Source organism: Tasmannia lanceolata, unplaced genomic scaffold (genome assembly GCF_043159265.1).
Source record: "Tasmannia lanceolata isolate RefF3 unplaced genomic scaffold, GAP_Taslan_0.1 ptg000019l, whole genome shotgun sequence".
In the NCBI taxonomy this organism is placed as follows: domain Eukaryota; kingdom Viridiplantae; phylum Streptophyta; class Magnoliopsida; order Canellales; family Winteraceae; genus Tasmannia; species Tasmannia lanceolata.
The window spans coordinates 1,196,173-1,210,237 of record NW_027518696.1 but is presented as its reverse complement, the minus strand read 5'-3'; the positions used below and the strand labels follow the sequence as shown (position 1 = coordinate 1,210,237).

The window sequence follows — 14,065 nt, the reverse complement described above, 5'->3', positions numbered from 1 at the left end:
GAAAAGAAACTGTGATTTTCTCTTGCTTTCTCGCTGTTCACTTGCCCAGAAAGCGAGGGAAAATATGCAGGAAAGTTATTTTCTCGCTGTTCACTTGCGCAGAAAGCAAGGGAAAATATGCAGAAACATAAAGTTAAAACATAAAGCCCCTATCACAACATCTGACGGAAAAAATAAAGCCCCTATCACAACACTTGACGGTAAATCATGATTTATAACAGCAAAAAATAAAAAATAAATAAAACTCTCTTCATACAGGAGACAAGGAAAACACCCAAAATATCATGAAGATAATGGAAAAGAAAATAACTATATCTTGATTTTGACAAAGAGACAAGGAAGACCCCCAAAATACCGTACATCAATCTCTCCAGAAGTTCGAAAGAAACAAGATATAATTCAGTAGCTTCTGTAAAACCCCCAAACGAATAATAGTCAAATGAAGTCGAATACAACTACCCCTTTTACTTTAATCATAATAGTTCAGCAACTCACAGCATATACTTGGTTTCATTCAAGTACACTCTCTAATGACACTACCGAGGCTCTAATTCAGTGATCGACATTTCATTTGTAGACAAAGGTGTTTGTCTACCTAGAGATTGCTCAGAATTGTTTCCTTCGCCATTACCTGATACCACATAAACAACACATAATAGTTGCAATAACAAATGATAGATAAACAACATTTTTATTTAGAAGCTTTATAAGATAACATACAAAAACTATTGATGCAATCAAACCCATACATAATTTAGTCCATCAAACCCATACTAATTTAGTCCATCAAACCCATACCAACAAACCCATCAAACCCATACATAAGTTAGTCCATCAAACCCATCACATGGTTAGTTCAAATATAAACGGTTCAACAAAAAGACCCAACCACCAAAAAACATCGACCGAAAAAAGGAACTCATAACTGCGTAGGCAAGCGCCGCATAATGCGCCCCAACATCGAAACGCGGTCCATATTGTCCAAAGAAAGGAATGCCTCAACTTCCTTGTGACGCCCGTGTAGGTACACATAAGCATCAAGGAGGTCATCTCTGGGGAAACCACCAATGTTCAGCACCGCATCTTTAAGGTCAGGGAGGCTGTGCACCTCACCAGTAGAAATTATGGCATCAGCAACCCTATTAATGCTGGAAGACACAACTTGCAACTCCGATAGAAGTGCAGCATTAGGACGCTTCTTTGACTTCTTCCCACCAGTAGCAGACGTTGGGCCCCTGATAGGAGAGGAGTCACTATAGCCCATGGATGCATCTACGGCAGGTGTAGATGAAGAAGGTCTAGCATGTGGCGGAGTACGGAGGAAGCTGTCGTCCATATCATCGACCCCAAACGGTTGGGTCGATGAAGAAGCACCCGGTGTTTCAGGCGTCGCATGAGTGGGGACCGCTCTCCTATCTCTCACCTCCTCTCCACGTGCGTAATCATCATCGCATACAGCTTTCAGCTCTTTGTAGAGTGGATATCGTTTCGAAAAGAACCTCTGGTTTTCTGGATGCATCTGCAAACAATAATTGTCATTGTCATGAAGAGATGATTTAAACACGTAACTTATAAATGAGTCGCAGTGATATACGATACAAATTTATTACCTTCAAGTAATCATTCTTGACTTCTTCGTCAACCGATATCTTGCACAAGGTTTCATCCCAGCCAAAGCCACTGAGATTAATAATGGAGTTCAGAGTCCTGTAGGTTGTCTTGAGTGTCTTTAACCGATTCTTGACATTATCTTTAGTCAAGGTCTTCTTCAAGACATCAGACACTTCATGCGCAACAGCATTGTAAGCGCACTCCTTGAACCCGGCACCAGTCTTTTGCCCTTCAGCTATCTGATTCTTAAGGGCTGCTAAAAGAACCCCATCCATAGCTCCATTCCACGCGACATTCGTCTTCTTTTCCGTCGTACCTGCATTTGTTGCCATCTCGCCTACAAATTTCCAAAAGCATTCATATAAAAAATATTCAATCAAAGAAGTATAGATAACCAACAACTACCGTAACACCAAACAACATCATCCACAAAGCACCCACAACCACTCACAACCACTAAACCACCAAATCACCAAACCACGAAATACCCATCAACCACCAAAGCACCAACAACCACCCACAACCTCCAAACCACCATTAACCACCAAACAACCAAAACCCACAACCACCAATGTAAGAATATGCGAAGCAAAATTAAACTGTGCATGAATGTGAACCACCCACAACCAATATCCACCAAACCGTAGATGGACTACACAGAAAAATTGCACCCAAAAAAATTGCAAAATTATAAAACAGAGATGGACTACATAGAAAAGAAGCAACAAGAACAAAATAATCTGTAAAAAAATCAAATAACAGAAACATTACAATTAGGTTGAAAAAAATAAATACAATAACCTTCATAAAATTAACCTTCACAAAAATCAGTACAATAACCTTCGCTACAACACACAGTAAAACACAATCCTAAAATCGGTACAATGACTGAACTCGTGTTGTGAAGAACACAAATCCGACCCCAGATTTCCCAAATCCAAGCCTTATTTACCGAAAATCCAACCCAAGTTCAACCCAAAACGAAACCCTAACAATATATATCGAAACCGTAAGGAGAAGACTCAACTCATGTTGTGAAAAACAAAAATCGGACCCCAGATTTCCCAAATCCAAGCCCTATTTACCCAAAATCCAACCCACGTTCAACCCAAACCGAAACCCTAACAATACATATAAAAAAAAAGAAGAATATTTGTTACAGACCCAATCCGACGTTTGAACGGAGAAGAAGAGTTTCAAAAAAAAATCCACCAAACCAGTAGGAGAAGATATGTTGGAAAGAAGCAGAACTCCCCCCAAAAATGAAAAAAAAGAGTCACTGAAAGGCGTATTGGCAGAAAAAATAAAAAAAAGGAGAAAAGGAGGAAGAGAGAGACGAGATCTAACCTTCTTTGGGGTCGCCGGAGGGGAGAGCTCGCCGGACGGGGTGATCTTGCTTGCCGGAATCGTGAAGAAGAGGACTTAGGTGAGAGGAGGGTTTTTGCTCGACAGAGAGATGCCCGACATATTTTCTCGCTGGAAAAGGAAATGGGTTTTCCCATCTATTTTGTGGGAAAACAATCGAGTCAAAGCGCGAGAAAGTGGGTTTTCCACGTCCTTATTTTCCTTTACCACGTCTGTAAATTCTCTTTCTCGAGAAACCTTGTGAACAGCGGAATACATCCCATCACGGGAAAATTTGCCCTACTTTCGTTTCCTTTCCTTTCTCGGGACGGCAAGTGAACAGAGCCTTAGGTCTAGGTTTCAAATCCCAACAAAAAAGAGAACAAAATTTTTGAATCTTCCCTCCATAAAGTTTTAAAGAGAAAAAACACTGACTTTGTCTTTTTCTTTTTTTGTCTTTTCTAAGACTTTAAAAGTAAAACCAACAAAAAGTGAGCCTGTGTCTCACATGCAACAGACCATCGCAAAATGCCTTCCGCCGTGGACGCAACGCTAACAAATCCATTTTAACAAACTCAAGTTTAATTGAGATAGTCGTTTGAAAAATAAGTACAAGAAAAAAAAGAAAATTTTGGTAATTGAACCTAAGAACACGAAACTAGGTAATGGGTGTAAAATGGTGGGGTCCGCCCCATCGAAACGTGAGGTGAAAAATGGTTGGCTGCTCGTGCAATGGTTTGGGTGGAGATGGGAGGGACCCATTAAATTGGTGGGCCCCACTATATGCATGTGTTTGGGTGGGGGCGGTGGGCCCAGCCATGAGTGTTAAATGGTAGACACCGCTCATCAAATCATGTGGTGTAAAATGGTTGGTCCCGCTCATGCTATGCATGATGTGTAAAAAAATTCCATGGAAATTATTTTCGAAAAGACTTGATATTCGCACTACCATGTTTTGATAACGGCCTCTCTTTTATTATTCACTTGCATTCTCTTTTACGAGCAATTATATGATGAAAGGATGTAGAAACCATCCTTGATATTTGATCAACAGCAGCTCACTTTTTGAGAAGCTGCGGTTCGATCAAATATCAAGGGTGGTACTTCCCTCGTACCACCTCTACATGTTTGTATGCCCTTTTCATCATATAATTTATCCTCTTTTATTACTTAACTAAAAGCTATTACAATTCCCAATGGGCCCTAATTAGAGGGTGTTTGGTTGGTGGAATAAGTGGTCGATAGAGAGGAGACAAGCATCAAGCATTGGCTTAAATTGCAGGAGATTGCGTCAGGGAATAGTGGCAGTGCCAACACAGTAGTCTTTTGGAAAACAATTTCCATGGAAAATGAGTTTACAAAGTAGAAAAAACTTTTTAAATTGAAAATTTTGAATAAAAGTTAAGGGTGCGGTAGTTTCAACTTTTCGCACACGTGTGGAGTTATACAGTCCAAAAGACCATTTTGCCCATTTCTGATTTTCTAATTTTTCTATTTTTTCATCTCCACTTGCACTGCCGATCTTCCCCGCAACTCAGAAGGGGAAAAAGAGAAGAGGAAGAGGAAGAAGTTCAAAAAGAAGGAAAGGGAAAGGAAAAAGATTTGACTCCAGAAAAAATGGAAGACAAATGAAAGGAAGGCAAAGGATTTTTTTTTATCCATCTTTCTATTGCCTGATGGTGACCCCTTTTGCTGGATGGACTCTCCTTGGACCCTGTATTGTCCTCATGGAGAAATAACAATTAGCATTGTTAGATCTTGTATGATGGGCATTTTAGCCACTATATTGAAAGCAAAATTGGGCAGTGAGATACATAGTATAAGCTGCCCATTCATGTCTTTTTTCACACAGTTTCAAAGTTATGTAGCCCCATTTCTTAGTCAAAACGGTATCCCGTTTTGCTAGCTTCTCTCACACTGATCTTTTATAACTGATTTGTTAGGAACACATGATTCTAAAATTGGATCCAATGCTATTGAGAATGGGATCTTTATTCGGCACTGGACCTAGACCCACTGGGTCACCTTGTGATTGCTATCAGATGAACACTCCCAATAACTAAAGCACATATGTAGTCATGCCCATTTTCATTAATTAAGAAAAGATCATCTTACTAGTCTCAATCAATCACAAAACATATTTATCATAAATGTATATGACGTGCAAATCTTCACATAATATCCTTTAACTTCATGCAAAGACTACTATTACAATAGTTCACAAGATAGGATTTGCTAGCCAATTTCGTGGAAAGCCATTTCGCGGCCGCTTTCTCCACGAAATTGGCTAGCAAGTCCCCACAAAATAATATTATGCATAGACAAAACCACCAAAAACAAAAGAAGGCCACAGTTTAAGATTTTGTCAGGAACATTAATACTCGGAATTTCTCACACAAATGGGCATCAAAAGTCAACCAAATAACACCACTTCTAACACATTTTCACCATGTTCCATTCTTAATGCTGAAAGATGAAGCATTCTCTGTCCAGATCCGAAGTGCTAAGAATCCACTATAAGAGCAGAGCAAAATGAAAACATAAATGAATGCCCATCTCAAATGCGTAAAATCAAGCGAGAGTTGTATCCCATTTTAAGCTTTTCTCCAATCGAATTGGGTTCAGTAGAATTTGGTTTCCAAAGAAGCGGTGGAAGAGCGTAACTTGGTGTTTTTGCATATAGGGATTTCAAGATCTATTTATACGTTTGGGGTTTCATATTAGCAAGGACCGGCTCATGGAAAGGAGAAGAGGTTTCCTTTCTTGAAAAAGAAAGGAGAAACGATTTCTCATTTAAATATAAGAGACAAGGTTACTTATCTCAAAATGAAAACGGGAACAGCTCAAAAATTACAAGGGGAAACAAAGATATACTTTGCCAGCTGACATGGTGATTAAATTTGCATGAATAATTTTGTAAAGCAAATCTACTATCCTTTTTTTCCGAATGGTAAAGCAAATATACTATTCCTACTAATTTTGTTCTTAATGTAATCTATATTGAAATAAATGAATTCTATCAGCAGATATAATATCTACAGATGCACGTCTCAGTCACATACCTGCCATTCACATTGTTTCTGCTGGTGACAGCGAGTATGAATGAACTGTGCATCTGCAAATAGCATTCCTCGAGCTTCACCATGCTTTGAATCCACAAAAGCATACACCTATTCTAAAGAAATTCGATGCCTAGAATGATAGAAAGCAAGGGTATGGAAATAGTTACCTGAGATAGGAAATTAAAGACCGTCAGGTTACACGAACCATTAAAGATCTGCATAAGAGTCACCACGTATCAGTAGGCCAGGATGCAACTTTCTTCTTCTTATAAGAGTTGCTGATGATACACACGGCTTGCAACACCCATCAGTGAATTACATCATTCTTGCATGAGTGATCTAGACTCCATATCATCCCCTCGTCATGATAAAGGTTGCCAAGGAAAACAGCTTAAAATCATAGACAAATCTGCCCAATTTAGTAAAACCATGTCTGTTCGCATAATCTCTTCATTAATTATTCTTTTAATATTTGTATTTTGTCCTTTTTTTCTTTTAAAAGACTGTGATGTAAATGCAATGGGGCTGCTGACCATGGGAATAACAAGCCAGAGTTCAATTTATCCTTGGATGGAATTGCAATCCTCCATTCATGAAAACCACTGTTCTTTGAAAAATATTACCAGGACAAAATTGGTGCATAGTGGGTGATAATTTCATGATCAAATTATCCAAGCAGGATAGCCAATCCCAGGAACAGTATATCCAAGGATTTCTATCCCGGTGGGAACAGCTCCAGTAGGTTCACGCAGGAGTGCCATATTGTTAGTGAAACATCCTAACCTCATTGTATACTAGAGTTTTTAAGGTTGGTTTCTCAAGAACCCAACACTACCTGTCGAAAGCTAAAGGTGTTCCAAAAGAATGAGCCTCACTTGGCCGGTAAAAAATAAAAGAATGAGACTCCTTCATCGAGTTAAAACAATGTTTGACATTAATACTTCAGTGACTCATAGTGAATTAGGAAAAGAGTATTCTTGCATCTGTGATCTAAAATATTATTCTAGATCACTGCTGGCCAACTATTTGACCTCCCAATCATTAAAAATGAAAAACCCAGCACAAATAGCTTTGAAAGTTCATTGTGGCATAATTTTTTTTGTTTTGAAAATGATGGCTTTGAAAATTCATTGTGGCATAATATATGACATGATTGGAAAAATTGGCAAGCATGCTCCTTTTAGTGCAAGCTTGAGTGAAATTTCTCAGGCAAAAATCTGACTCAACTCCCGGAAGACTCAGCTACAGAGTTTCTAAAGGCCACACTAAATTCAAATATCCAGCTAGTCAAATAGCAATATACAAGCAAGATAGCTATAAACCACCTCCTCAAAAGTCTAAAAGGATGAACACATCAAGGAGAGGAAACCATCTAAACCATGCTTCATGATAATCGGATAGAATTAAAGAAGTGCACAGTCGCAACTTGCAAAAATCACAAACAGTCTATCATAGACTGGCATGAATATTCAAATCAAACTGCCTGATACCAAGACTCCATCAAAGGATAGTCAATGATGACCTCCATCCATTACTATATGCAATGTAAACAAGTGAAAGGCTCTCTGCAAATAATCTTTTCATATGAAATAAAAGGATTCCTGTGAAAAATCCAAGTTCAATCAAATTCTCCCTATATTTGTAAAACAAATATTCCGCTACTATGGTAGGAGGAACAAGCATTCCTATACAGTAAATGACAGGGAAGACTACTGTAGTCCATCACTTACATAAGGATGCGCTTGGATGTGCACCCAAATTGCAATTGGATTGGAAGTTGGCCATTTTGGATCAAAATATGTGTAAACTGCAAATTAGAAAGTACAAGGCCGATTTTGAGCATACATCCAAAAAAAAAACCTAATTAGATACTTTTGTTCTATATAAATATGATTAGATATGCAGACTACCAATACTGATACTCAAAAACCAACTACCATGTTTCCCCCAATTCTAATACTATACAAATCTTCAATACTACATAATCCGCCAACCTGAATAAGGGTGTGGTTGGATGTACCCCCAAATTGAATTTGGGGCAAGTTTGCCATTTTGGATTGCAACAAAGGTACTGCAAATACACCTTAACTTAGATACTTATGTTCTACATAAATATGATTAAACATTAAAAAACATTAGAGAAGCACCATTCAAGATGTATATAAAAAAAAAAAAAAAAAAAATCATTTTTCTATTTTTTTTTGGGTCAAAAACTAGCATCAATAAAAATAAACCAAAATCCAATTTCCTAGAAGTTGATAAAATACGTTAGTTAAAAAAATGATAAAAAAATATTACTTTCAATAGTACTAAAACTCTATGATTCGAAATAATCAATTTCTTGAAAATAAACATATAAAATGACATTAAAAACCTTTGAAATTACCATCGTTTGGGTTTGGGATGAAGAGGAATCGGAATCACTACACGCAAAAATGATATAAATCTGACCGCAGGCATCGATAAGCCACGAACATCATCGCCAGCTCTTCTAAGAAGACAGATCTCCTCTCCCTCCTCCAAAACCCTAATTTTTCCCCCTCCTCCAAAATCCTAATTTTGTCTCCCTCCTTAACCCTAATTTTTTTTTTTTTTTTTCCAAATCCGAAATCTTCTCGGAGTATCTTTAGATCCAAGATTTCCGGATCATGAGTCCGATGAAAAAGAAAAAGTGGTAGAAAAATTGGGGTGAAAAAGATATTGATGCCCTAGAAAACGGAGAAACCCTAGTGGCGAAAAAAGTTGTAGAGGTTGTTGGTAGAAATCTGTAGCTATCTGTTTATTATTATATAAAGTAAGAGAGAGACCGAACCGTGGGGGCAGTTAATGTGACACGTGGCGTTCTGGGTTTTTGTGGGACGATTTTTTACTGGGAATACGAGTATCCGTGGAATCGTATAATAAAACCGTTATTCGTGATTCTGTGGAACTGAATTATTCACCCCCTTCATTTCCCGAGCCACCCCTAATGTATTTACGACTTACCAGTTACCACTACTCTTTTTAGTTTTTACACAACGATGGGGTGCCACGGAGCGAATATATCTTTTCCCGTATTTTTAGCCTTTTCACACGGGACCCAACTGATATATTCGCCTCTCCCCCCTTCTTACTTGGGACAGCCCTCTTTAGTGTAAAAGAGGACCCAAAGACTCAAAATACAGAAGAGGGGCTGTCTCAAGTAAAGCATAGGGTGAATATATCACTTCGGTCTTCCTTCCCTCTTGAATTCCCTGAAATCACTACGAACTCTCATCTTCAATCCACAGCAAGAATGGCAGATTATCAACCCTTCGATCTATCTATCTCCATTCCTCGACGTGATCTAGAGCGACCAAGTCCCCGCCTCAGCAACGGGCGTAGCCCTCTAAGCAATCCTAAAAATCCTCAAACTCGATATATTCAATGAGAAGACTCCCGATGCCTGCAAAGTGTTACACTCCGTTGTATCAGGGATCGTGAATTGCCGCCTTGAAAAGACAGACCCAATATCTGAACAAACTGTTTTGATGAGGATTTTGCAGGTCTTGATGGCCATTTTGAAGAACCCAGCTTCAGTTCTACTAACTGATGACACTGTCTCTACCGTCGTGTACACTTGCTTTCATATCGTTCAAAAGTCCGCAAGCAGAGGGGACTTACTTCAGAAAAATGAGTAGGATACAATGTACAAATTGATCAAAGTGATATTTACTCAATTGCCGGAGATCGAGACTTCCGATGGTGGGGTTTCAGAATCCGATATTGAAGATTATGATTTCAGTTCTGGTTATGGTACGCGTTGTATGTTTGATGTCTTTCAACTCCTCTGCTCTTTGCTGAATGTGGTGGATGCTGAGGGTTGCAGGACACAAGCACCGACGAAGATGTTCAGCTCTTTGCTTTAGGCTTAATCAATTCCGCGATTGAATTGGGAGAGGAAAGCATCCAAAGCTTCTTAGGATGATCCAAGACGATATCTTCCACCATTTAATTCACTATGGAACAGATTGCAGCCCGCTTGTTTTGTCGCTGATTTTCAGTATTGTTTTCAACCTTTATCGCTTTCTACGAAGGTAATCATAATCTCGAATCTTATTTTTTAATTAGAAGAACAAAACTGGCAAAATAACAAAAGGGTATTGTGTAATGCTAACAGATCCATTAAGCTACAACTCGAAGCTTTCTTCACATTTGTGCTATTCAGAAATGCTACAAGAGGGAGCTCACCTCAGCTTCAAGAAGTTGCAATTGAAGGAATTATAAGTTTTTGCAGACAGCCTACTTTCATAATTGAGATGTATGTCAACTTTGATTGTGACCCAATTTGCAGAAATGTGTTTGAAGAGATTGGGGAGTTGCTATGCAAGAATGCATTCCCAACAAGCAGTCGGTTATCTAGCATGCAGGTTCAGGCATTCAAGGGCCTAATCGTCGTGATCCACATCATTGCTGTTAATATCGACAAAGATGAGAATTCGAGCATTGGGTTGCAACCAATTGAGCATGCTGAGGACAGACCTTTTTGGGTCGAGAAGTGCGATAATTACGAAGATCCAGAGACTTGGGTCAAGTTCATTAGAACAAGAAAATTGCAGAAGAAAAAGATAATGATGGCAGCAAATCATTACAACAGCAAATCATGAAAAGAAGGGGCTAGAGTTCTTGAAGACCTCCAACTTGGTTCCTAATCCTCCAGATCCTAGGAGCTTCGCTTGTTTCTACCGTTACGCACCTGGTTTGGACAAGAACAAGATTGGGGAATATCTTGGTGATCCTGATGAGTTCCATATTGAGGTCCTCAAAGAGTTTTCCTAGACATTTGAATTTTCCGATGTGAACCTCGACACTGCTCTCCGAACTTGCCTCGAAACATTCCAGTTACCAGGAGAATCACAAAAGATTCAAAGGATTCTTGAAGCTTTCTCCGAGAAATTTTATGAACAACAGTCATCTGAAATTTTTGTCAGCAAATACGCCGTTGTTCATTCCATGCTACTCTCTGATCATGCTCAACGCTGACCAACACAATCCGCAGGTTAAGAAGAAGATGACTGAAGAAGAGTTTATTTCAAATGGGGGAAAGGATCTTCCTAGAGAATATCTTTCCCAACTCTTCCAGTCAATTTCAAATAATGCAATCGCACTTTTTGGCCAGACTGGAATGCCTTCACAAATGAATCCAAACAGATGGGTCAGTTTGATCAACAGAGCCAAAGTTATTGAGCCATTCATCCTATGCAACGTTGATCATTATCTTAGCCTAGAACTATTCAGCGCCATTGCTGGACCTTTGGTTTCAGCTCTCTCTGCAATCTTCGAACATGCTGATGATAATGATGAAATCCTCCATGAATGCATTGAAGGGGTATTTTCCATTTCCAGAACTGCTCGATATGGATTGAGTGATGTACTTGATGAACTTCTTGCTTCATTTTCCAAGTTCACCACTCTCTTAAATCCATATGCCACTGCAGAAGAAACCCTCTGTCTTAAGTAATGACTTGAAGGCGAGAATGGCAACACTCGCAATTTTCAGCATTTCTAACAAGTTTGGAGACTCAATCCGAGGGTGATGGAGAAACATAGTAGATTGCTTGCTTAAACTCAAGAGGCTCAAGCTATTGCCTCAGTCTATAACTGAACCAGATACTGCTTTCACCTCTTTCAATGACTCATCACTGCATTCCAAGTCAGAATCATGTGTAATCTTCCCCTCTTTTCACCCCGGACTCAGCATCGGCCGTCAGATTTCTGGTATGATTGGACGGTTCTCACAGTTTCTATCACTGAAAAATGACGACAATTCCATGGCCCATGCCGAAAGTGATTTCGAAAAGAATTTAAAGATGATATAGCAATGCAAGATTGGGGACATCTTTAGTGAGAGCTCTAACTTGCCTGAGGAATCATTGAAGAACCTTGGGAGGGCTCTGATCTTTGCGGCTGCTGGAAAGGGCCAAAAATTTAGCACCCCAATTGAAGAAGAAGAAACAGTTGGGTTTTGTTGGGAGATTCTTATCACAATAACTTCGGCCAATATTCACAGATTCCTAACCTTTTGTCCTTCTTTCCATGATTATCTGTTGGTAGTTGATCGATTCCTACTCTTCTCCCCTTGCCCATTTGCTGAGAAAGCCATTGTTCGACTGTTCAAGATCAGCGTCATAATTCTCTCTTCTGCCCAATTTGATAAGCTCTCTGACGAGCTGATCTTCAAGTCCACAGACTTGACATGGAAGCTAGATAAAGAAATTATCGATACCTGTTGCGAGAGCCTTATTCGAACCATCAGTAAAATCCTTTATGAATATGGCAGCAAAATCTAGACCCAACTCGCATGGAAGACGCTCCTCCACCTATTATCAATCGTTGCATGGCACCCAGAGACCTTTGGAGTTGGAGTTGAAGCTTTGATCTCATTGTTATCAGATAAGACACTCATCACAAGATCAAATTACACTGCTTGCATTGAATGTGCATTTGGGTTCGTTGCGTTGAAGATCAGCCCACTGGAGAAGAGTATGAAGATAATAGACTTGATGGTAAATTCTGTCAACCTGATAATCCAATATGATCGATCCAGCATTTCTTTTTCAGGGGGCAATGTGAGCAATACAAGCAGCTCTTCGATTGAAGAAGGATCAAAGGGGAGCAATTCCAGTAGTTCTGCAATGAGTTTGTTCTTAAAGCTCGCTGAAACATTGAGGAAGACCAACCTAGTCCGGCGGGAGGAGTTAAGGAACCACTCAGTGGAGGCACTGCAGAGGAGTTTTGCATTGGCCGACGAATTGGGCTTTACGCCGGCGAATTGTATAAACTTCTTCAACCATGTGATCTTTGCTGTGTTTGACGATCTCCATGAAAAAATGGTTGAGTACTCGAGGAGGGTGAATGCAGAGAGGGAGATGATGAGCATGGAGGGGACACTGATGTTGGTCATGGAGCTTCTGGTAGAGGTTTTCTTGCAGTTCTTGAAGCCAACTTCACAAGGCATGGATTTCAGAATTTTCTGGTTTGGAATTTTGAGGAGGATGGATATGTGCATGAAGGTGGATTTGAGCGATGGATACGAGTCGAGGTTAAAGTAATTGGTGCCAGAGCTGATAGAGAAGATGATACCAGTGATGAAGAAGAAAGAGATTTTGGTGCAGGAGGATGATATGTTGTGGATGATGACTATTATTCAAATACAATGGATAGCTCCTTCAGTTAAGGAGGAGCTTTTTCCTGGAGATTTCTAGTCTAGATATGGTAAGGAAAGATAATGGACAGTTTGCTAAGCTACTGTTTTTTGGCTGTACTGGCAGCTATGTTTGAAAAGCATTGTATAAACCAACATTTAAAATATAGAATTTTCACAAATACAAAAAATGTGCAGCCAAAATTTAAGCACTCTTTAATTATATTGACAAGAGCTTTAATAGGAAAGATATCCTCTTCTTTTCTTATTACTGTGTGCGCTTCATGAGGGTCACACCCTGCCCTGGGCATACAGAAATCATTTAGGGGCCGTTTGGATATGCGGATTTTAGAATCTGGAATTTCTTCAAAATGACAGATGAGAGACAAGAGAAGAAGCGGACCGGAAGTTGTTTTTTTTATTTCACGCCCTTCTTTCCATCAAGAAGAGAGTAGCAGATCATCCCATTTTTCCAGGTTTTAGAAATCTCAGGATGCGGGAGAGATTTCTAAAACCTGGTTTTCTTACTTAAAATCCAAGAAACGTTGTCAAGACAGCATACAGTAGCCTAATCATGAACCCTCTTTTATATTGTTTTCAAACTAAAACCTGGATTCTAAAATCTGCGTATCCAAACGGCCCCTTATACGCGGATTTTATAATCCGGGATTTCTTCAAAATTGTAGATGAGAGACAAGAGAAGAAGCGGACTAGCCATCGTTTTGTGATTTCTCGCCCTTCTTTCCGTCAGCAAGAGGGTAGCAGATCATCCTATGTTTCCAAGTTTTAGAAATCTCAGGATGCGGGAGAGATTTCTAAAACCTGAATTTCTTACTTAAAATCCAAGAAACGCTGTCAGGACAGCATACAACAGCCTGATCGTGAA

General features: G+C 39.4%; 2 protein-coding genes and 1 pseudogene across 14 annotated transcripts; 1 reads left to right on the top strand and 2 right to left on the bottom strand.

Moving 5' to 3' along the window:
- Positions 1-919: 919 nt before the first annotated feature.
- Positions 920-1,943, bottom strand: LOC143853174 (uncharacterized). Its single transcript, XM_077362910.1, has 2 exons — positions 1,611-1,943; positions 920-1,519 (listed from the first exon to the last, which is right to left on the bottom strand). Exons 1-2 carry the CDS (start codon positions 1,941-1,943, stop codon positions 920-922), a joined length of 933 nt encoding a protein of 310 aa, XP_077219025.1.
- A 3,138-nt stretch (positions 1,944-5,081) lies between these two features.
- LOC143853011 (uncharacterized) lies at positions 5,082-8,857 on the bottom strand. 13 transcript variants are annotated; one of them, XM_077362704.1, is made up of 6 exons: positions 8,404-8,801; positions 8,012-8,088; positions 7,748-7,824; positions 6,185-6,232; positions 6,018-6,070; positions 5,082-5,469 (listed from the first exon to the last, which is right to left on the bottom strand). In XM_077362704.1, exons 1-6 carry the CDS (start codon positions 8,475-8,477, stop codon positions 5,400-5,402), a joined length of 399 nt encoding a protein of 132 aa, XP_077218819.1. In that variant the 5' UTR covers positions 8,478-8,801; the 3' UTR covers positions 5,082-5,399. The 13 variants fall into 13 exon arrangements, 2 of the variants coding, with proteins under 2 accessions (XP_077218819.1, XP_077218820.1); XM_077362705.1 differs by lacking the exon at positions 6,018-6,070; XR_013236963.1 differs by having other exon boundaries at positions 5,082-6,407; positions 8,404-8,800.
- Positions 8,858-9,682: 825 nt separating this feature from the next.
- On the top strand, positions 9,683-13,281 carry LOC143853173 (ARF guanine-nucleotide exchange factor GNL2 pseudogene; annotated as a pseudogene).
- Positions 13,282-14,065: the final 784 nt, after the last annotated feature.

Coding starts and splice junctions, on each gene's coding strand:
- LOC143853174 (XM_077362910.1), bottom strand. CDS start 1,943: ATGGCAACAAATGCAGGTACGACGGAAAAGAAGACGAATGTCGCGTGG. Junction 1,520..1,610: donor TCAAGAATGATTACTTGAAG/GTAATAAATTTG, acceptor TATTGTTTGCAG/ATGCATCCAGAAAACCAGAG.
- LOC143853011 (XM_077362704.1), bottom strand. CDS start 8,477: ATGCCTGCGGTCAGATTTATATCATTTTTGCGTGTAGTGATTCCGATT. Junction 8,089..8,403: donor CATCCCAAACCCAAACGATG/GTAATTTCAAAG, acceptor GTGTATTTGCAG/TACCTTTGTTGCAATCCAAA. Junction 6,071..6,184: donor TCTTTAATTTCCTATCTCAG/GTAACTATTTCC, acceptor TGCTATTTGCAG/ATGCACAGTTCATTCATACT.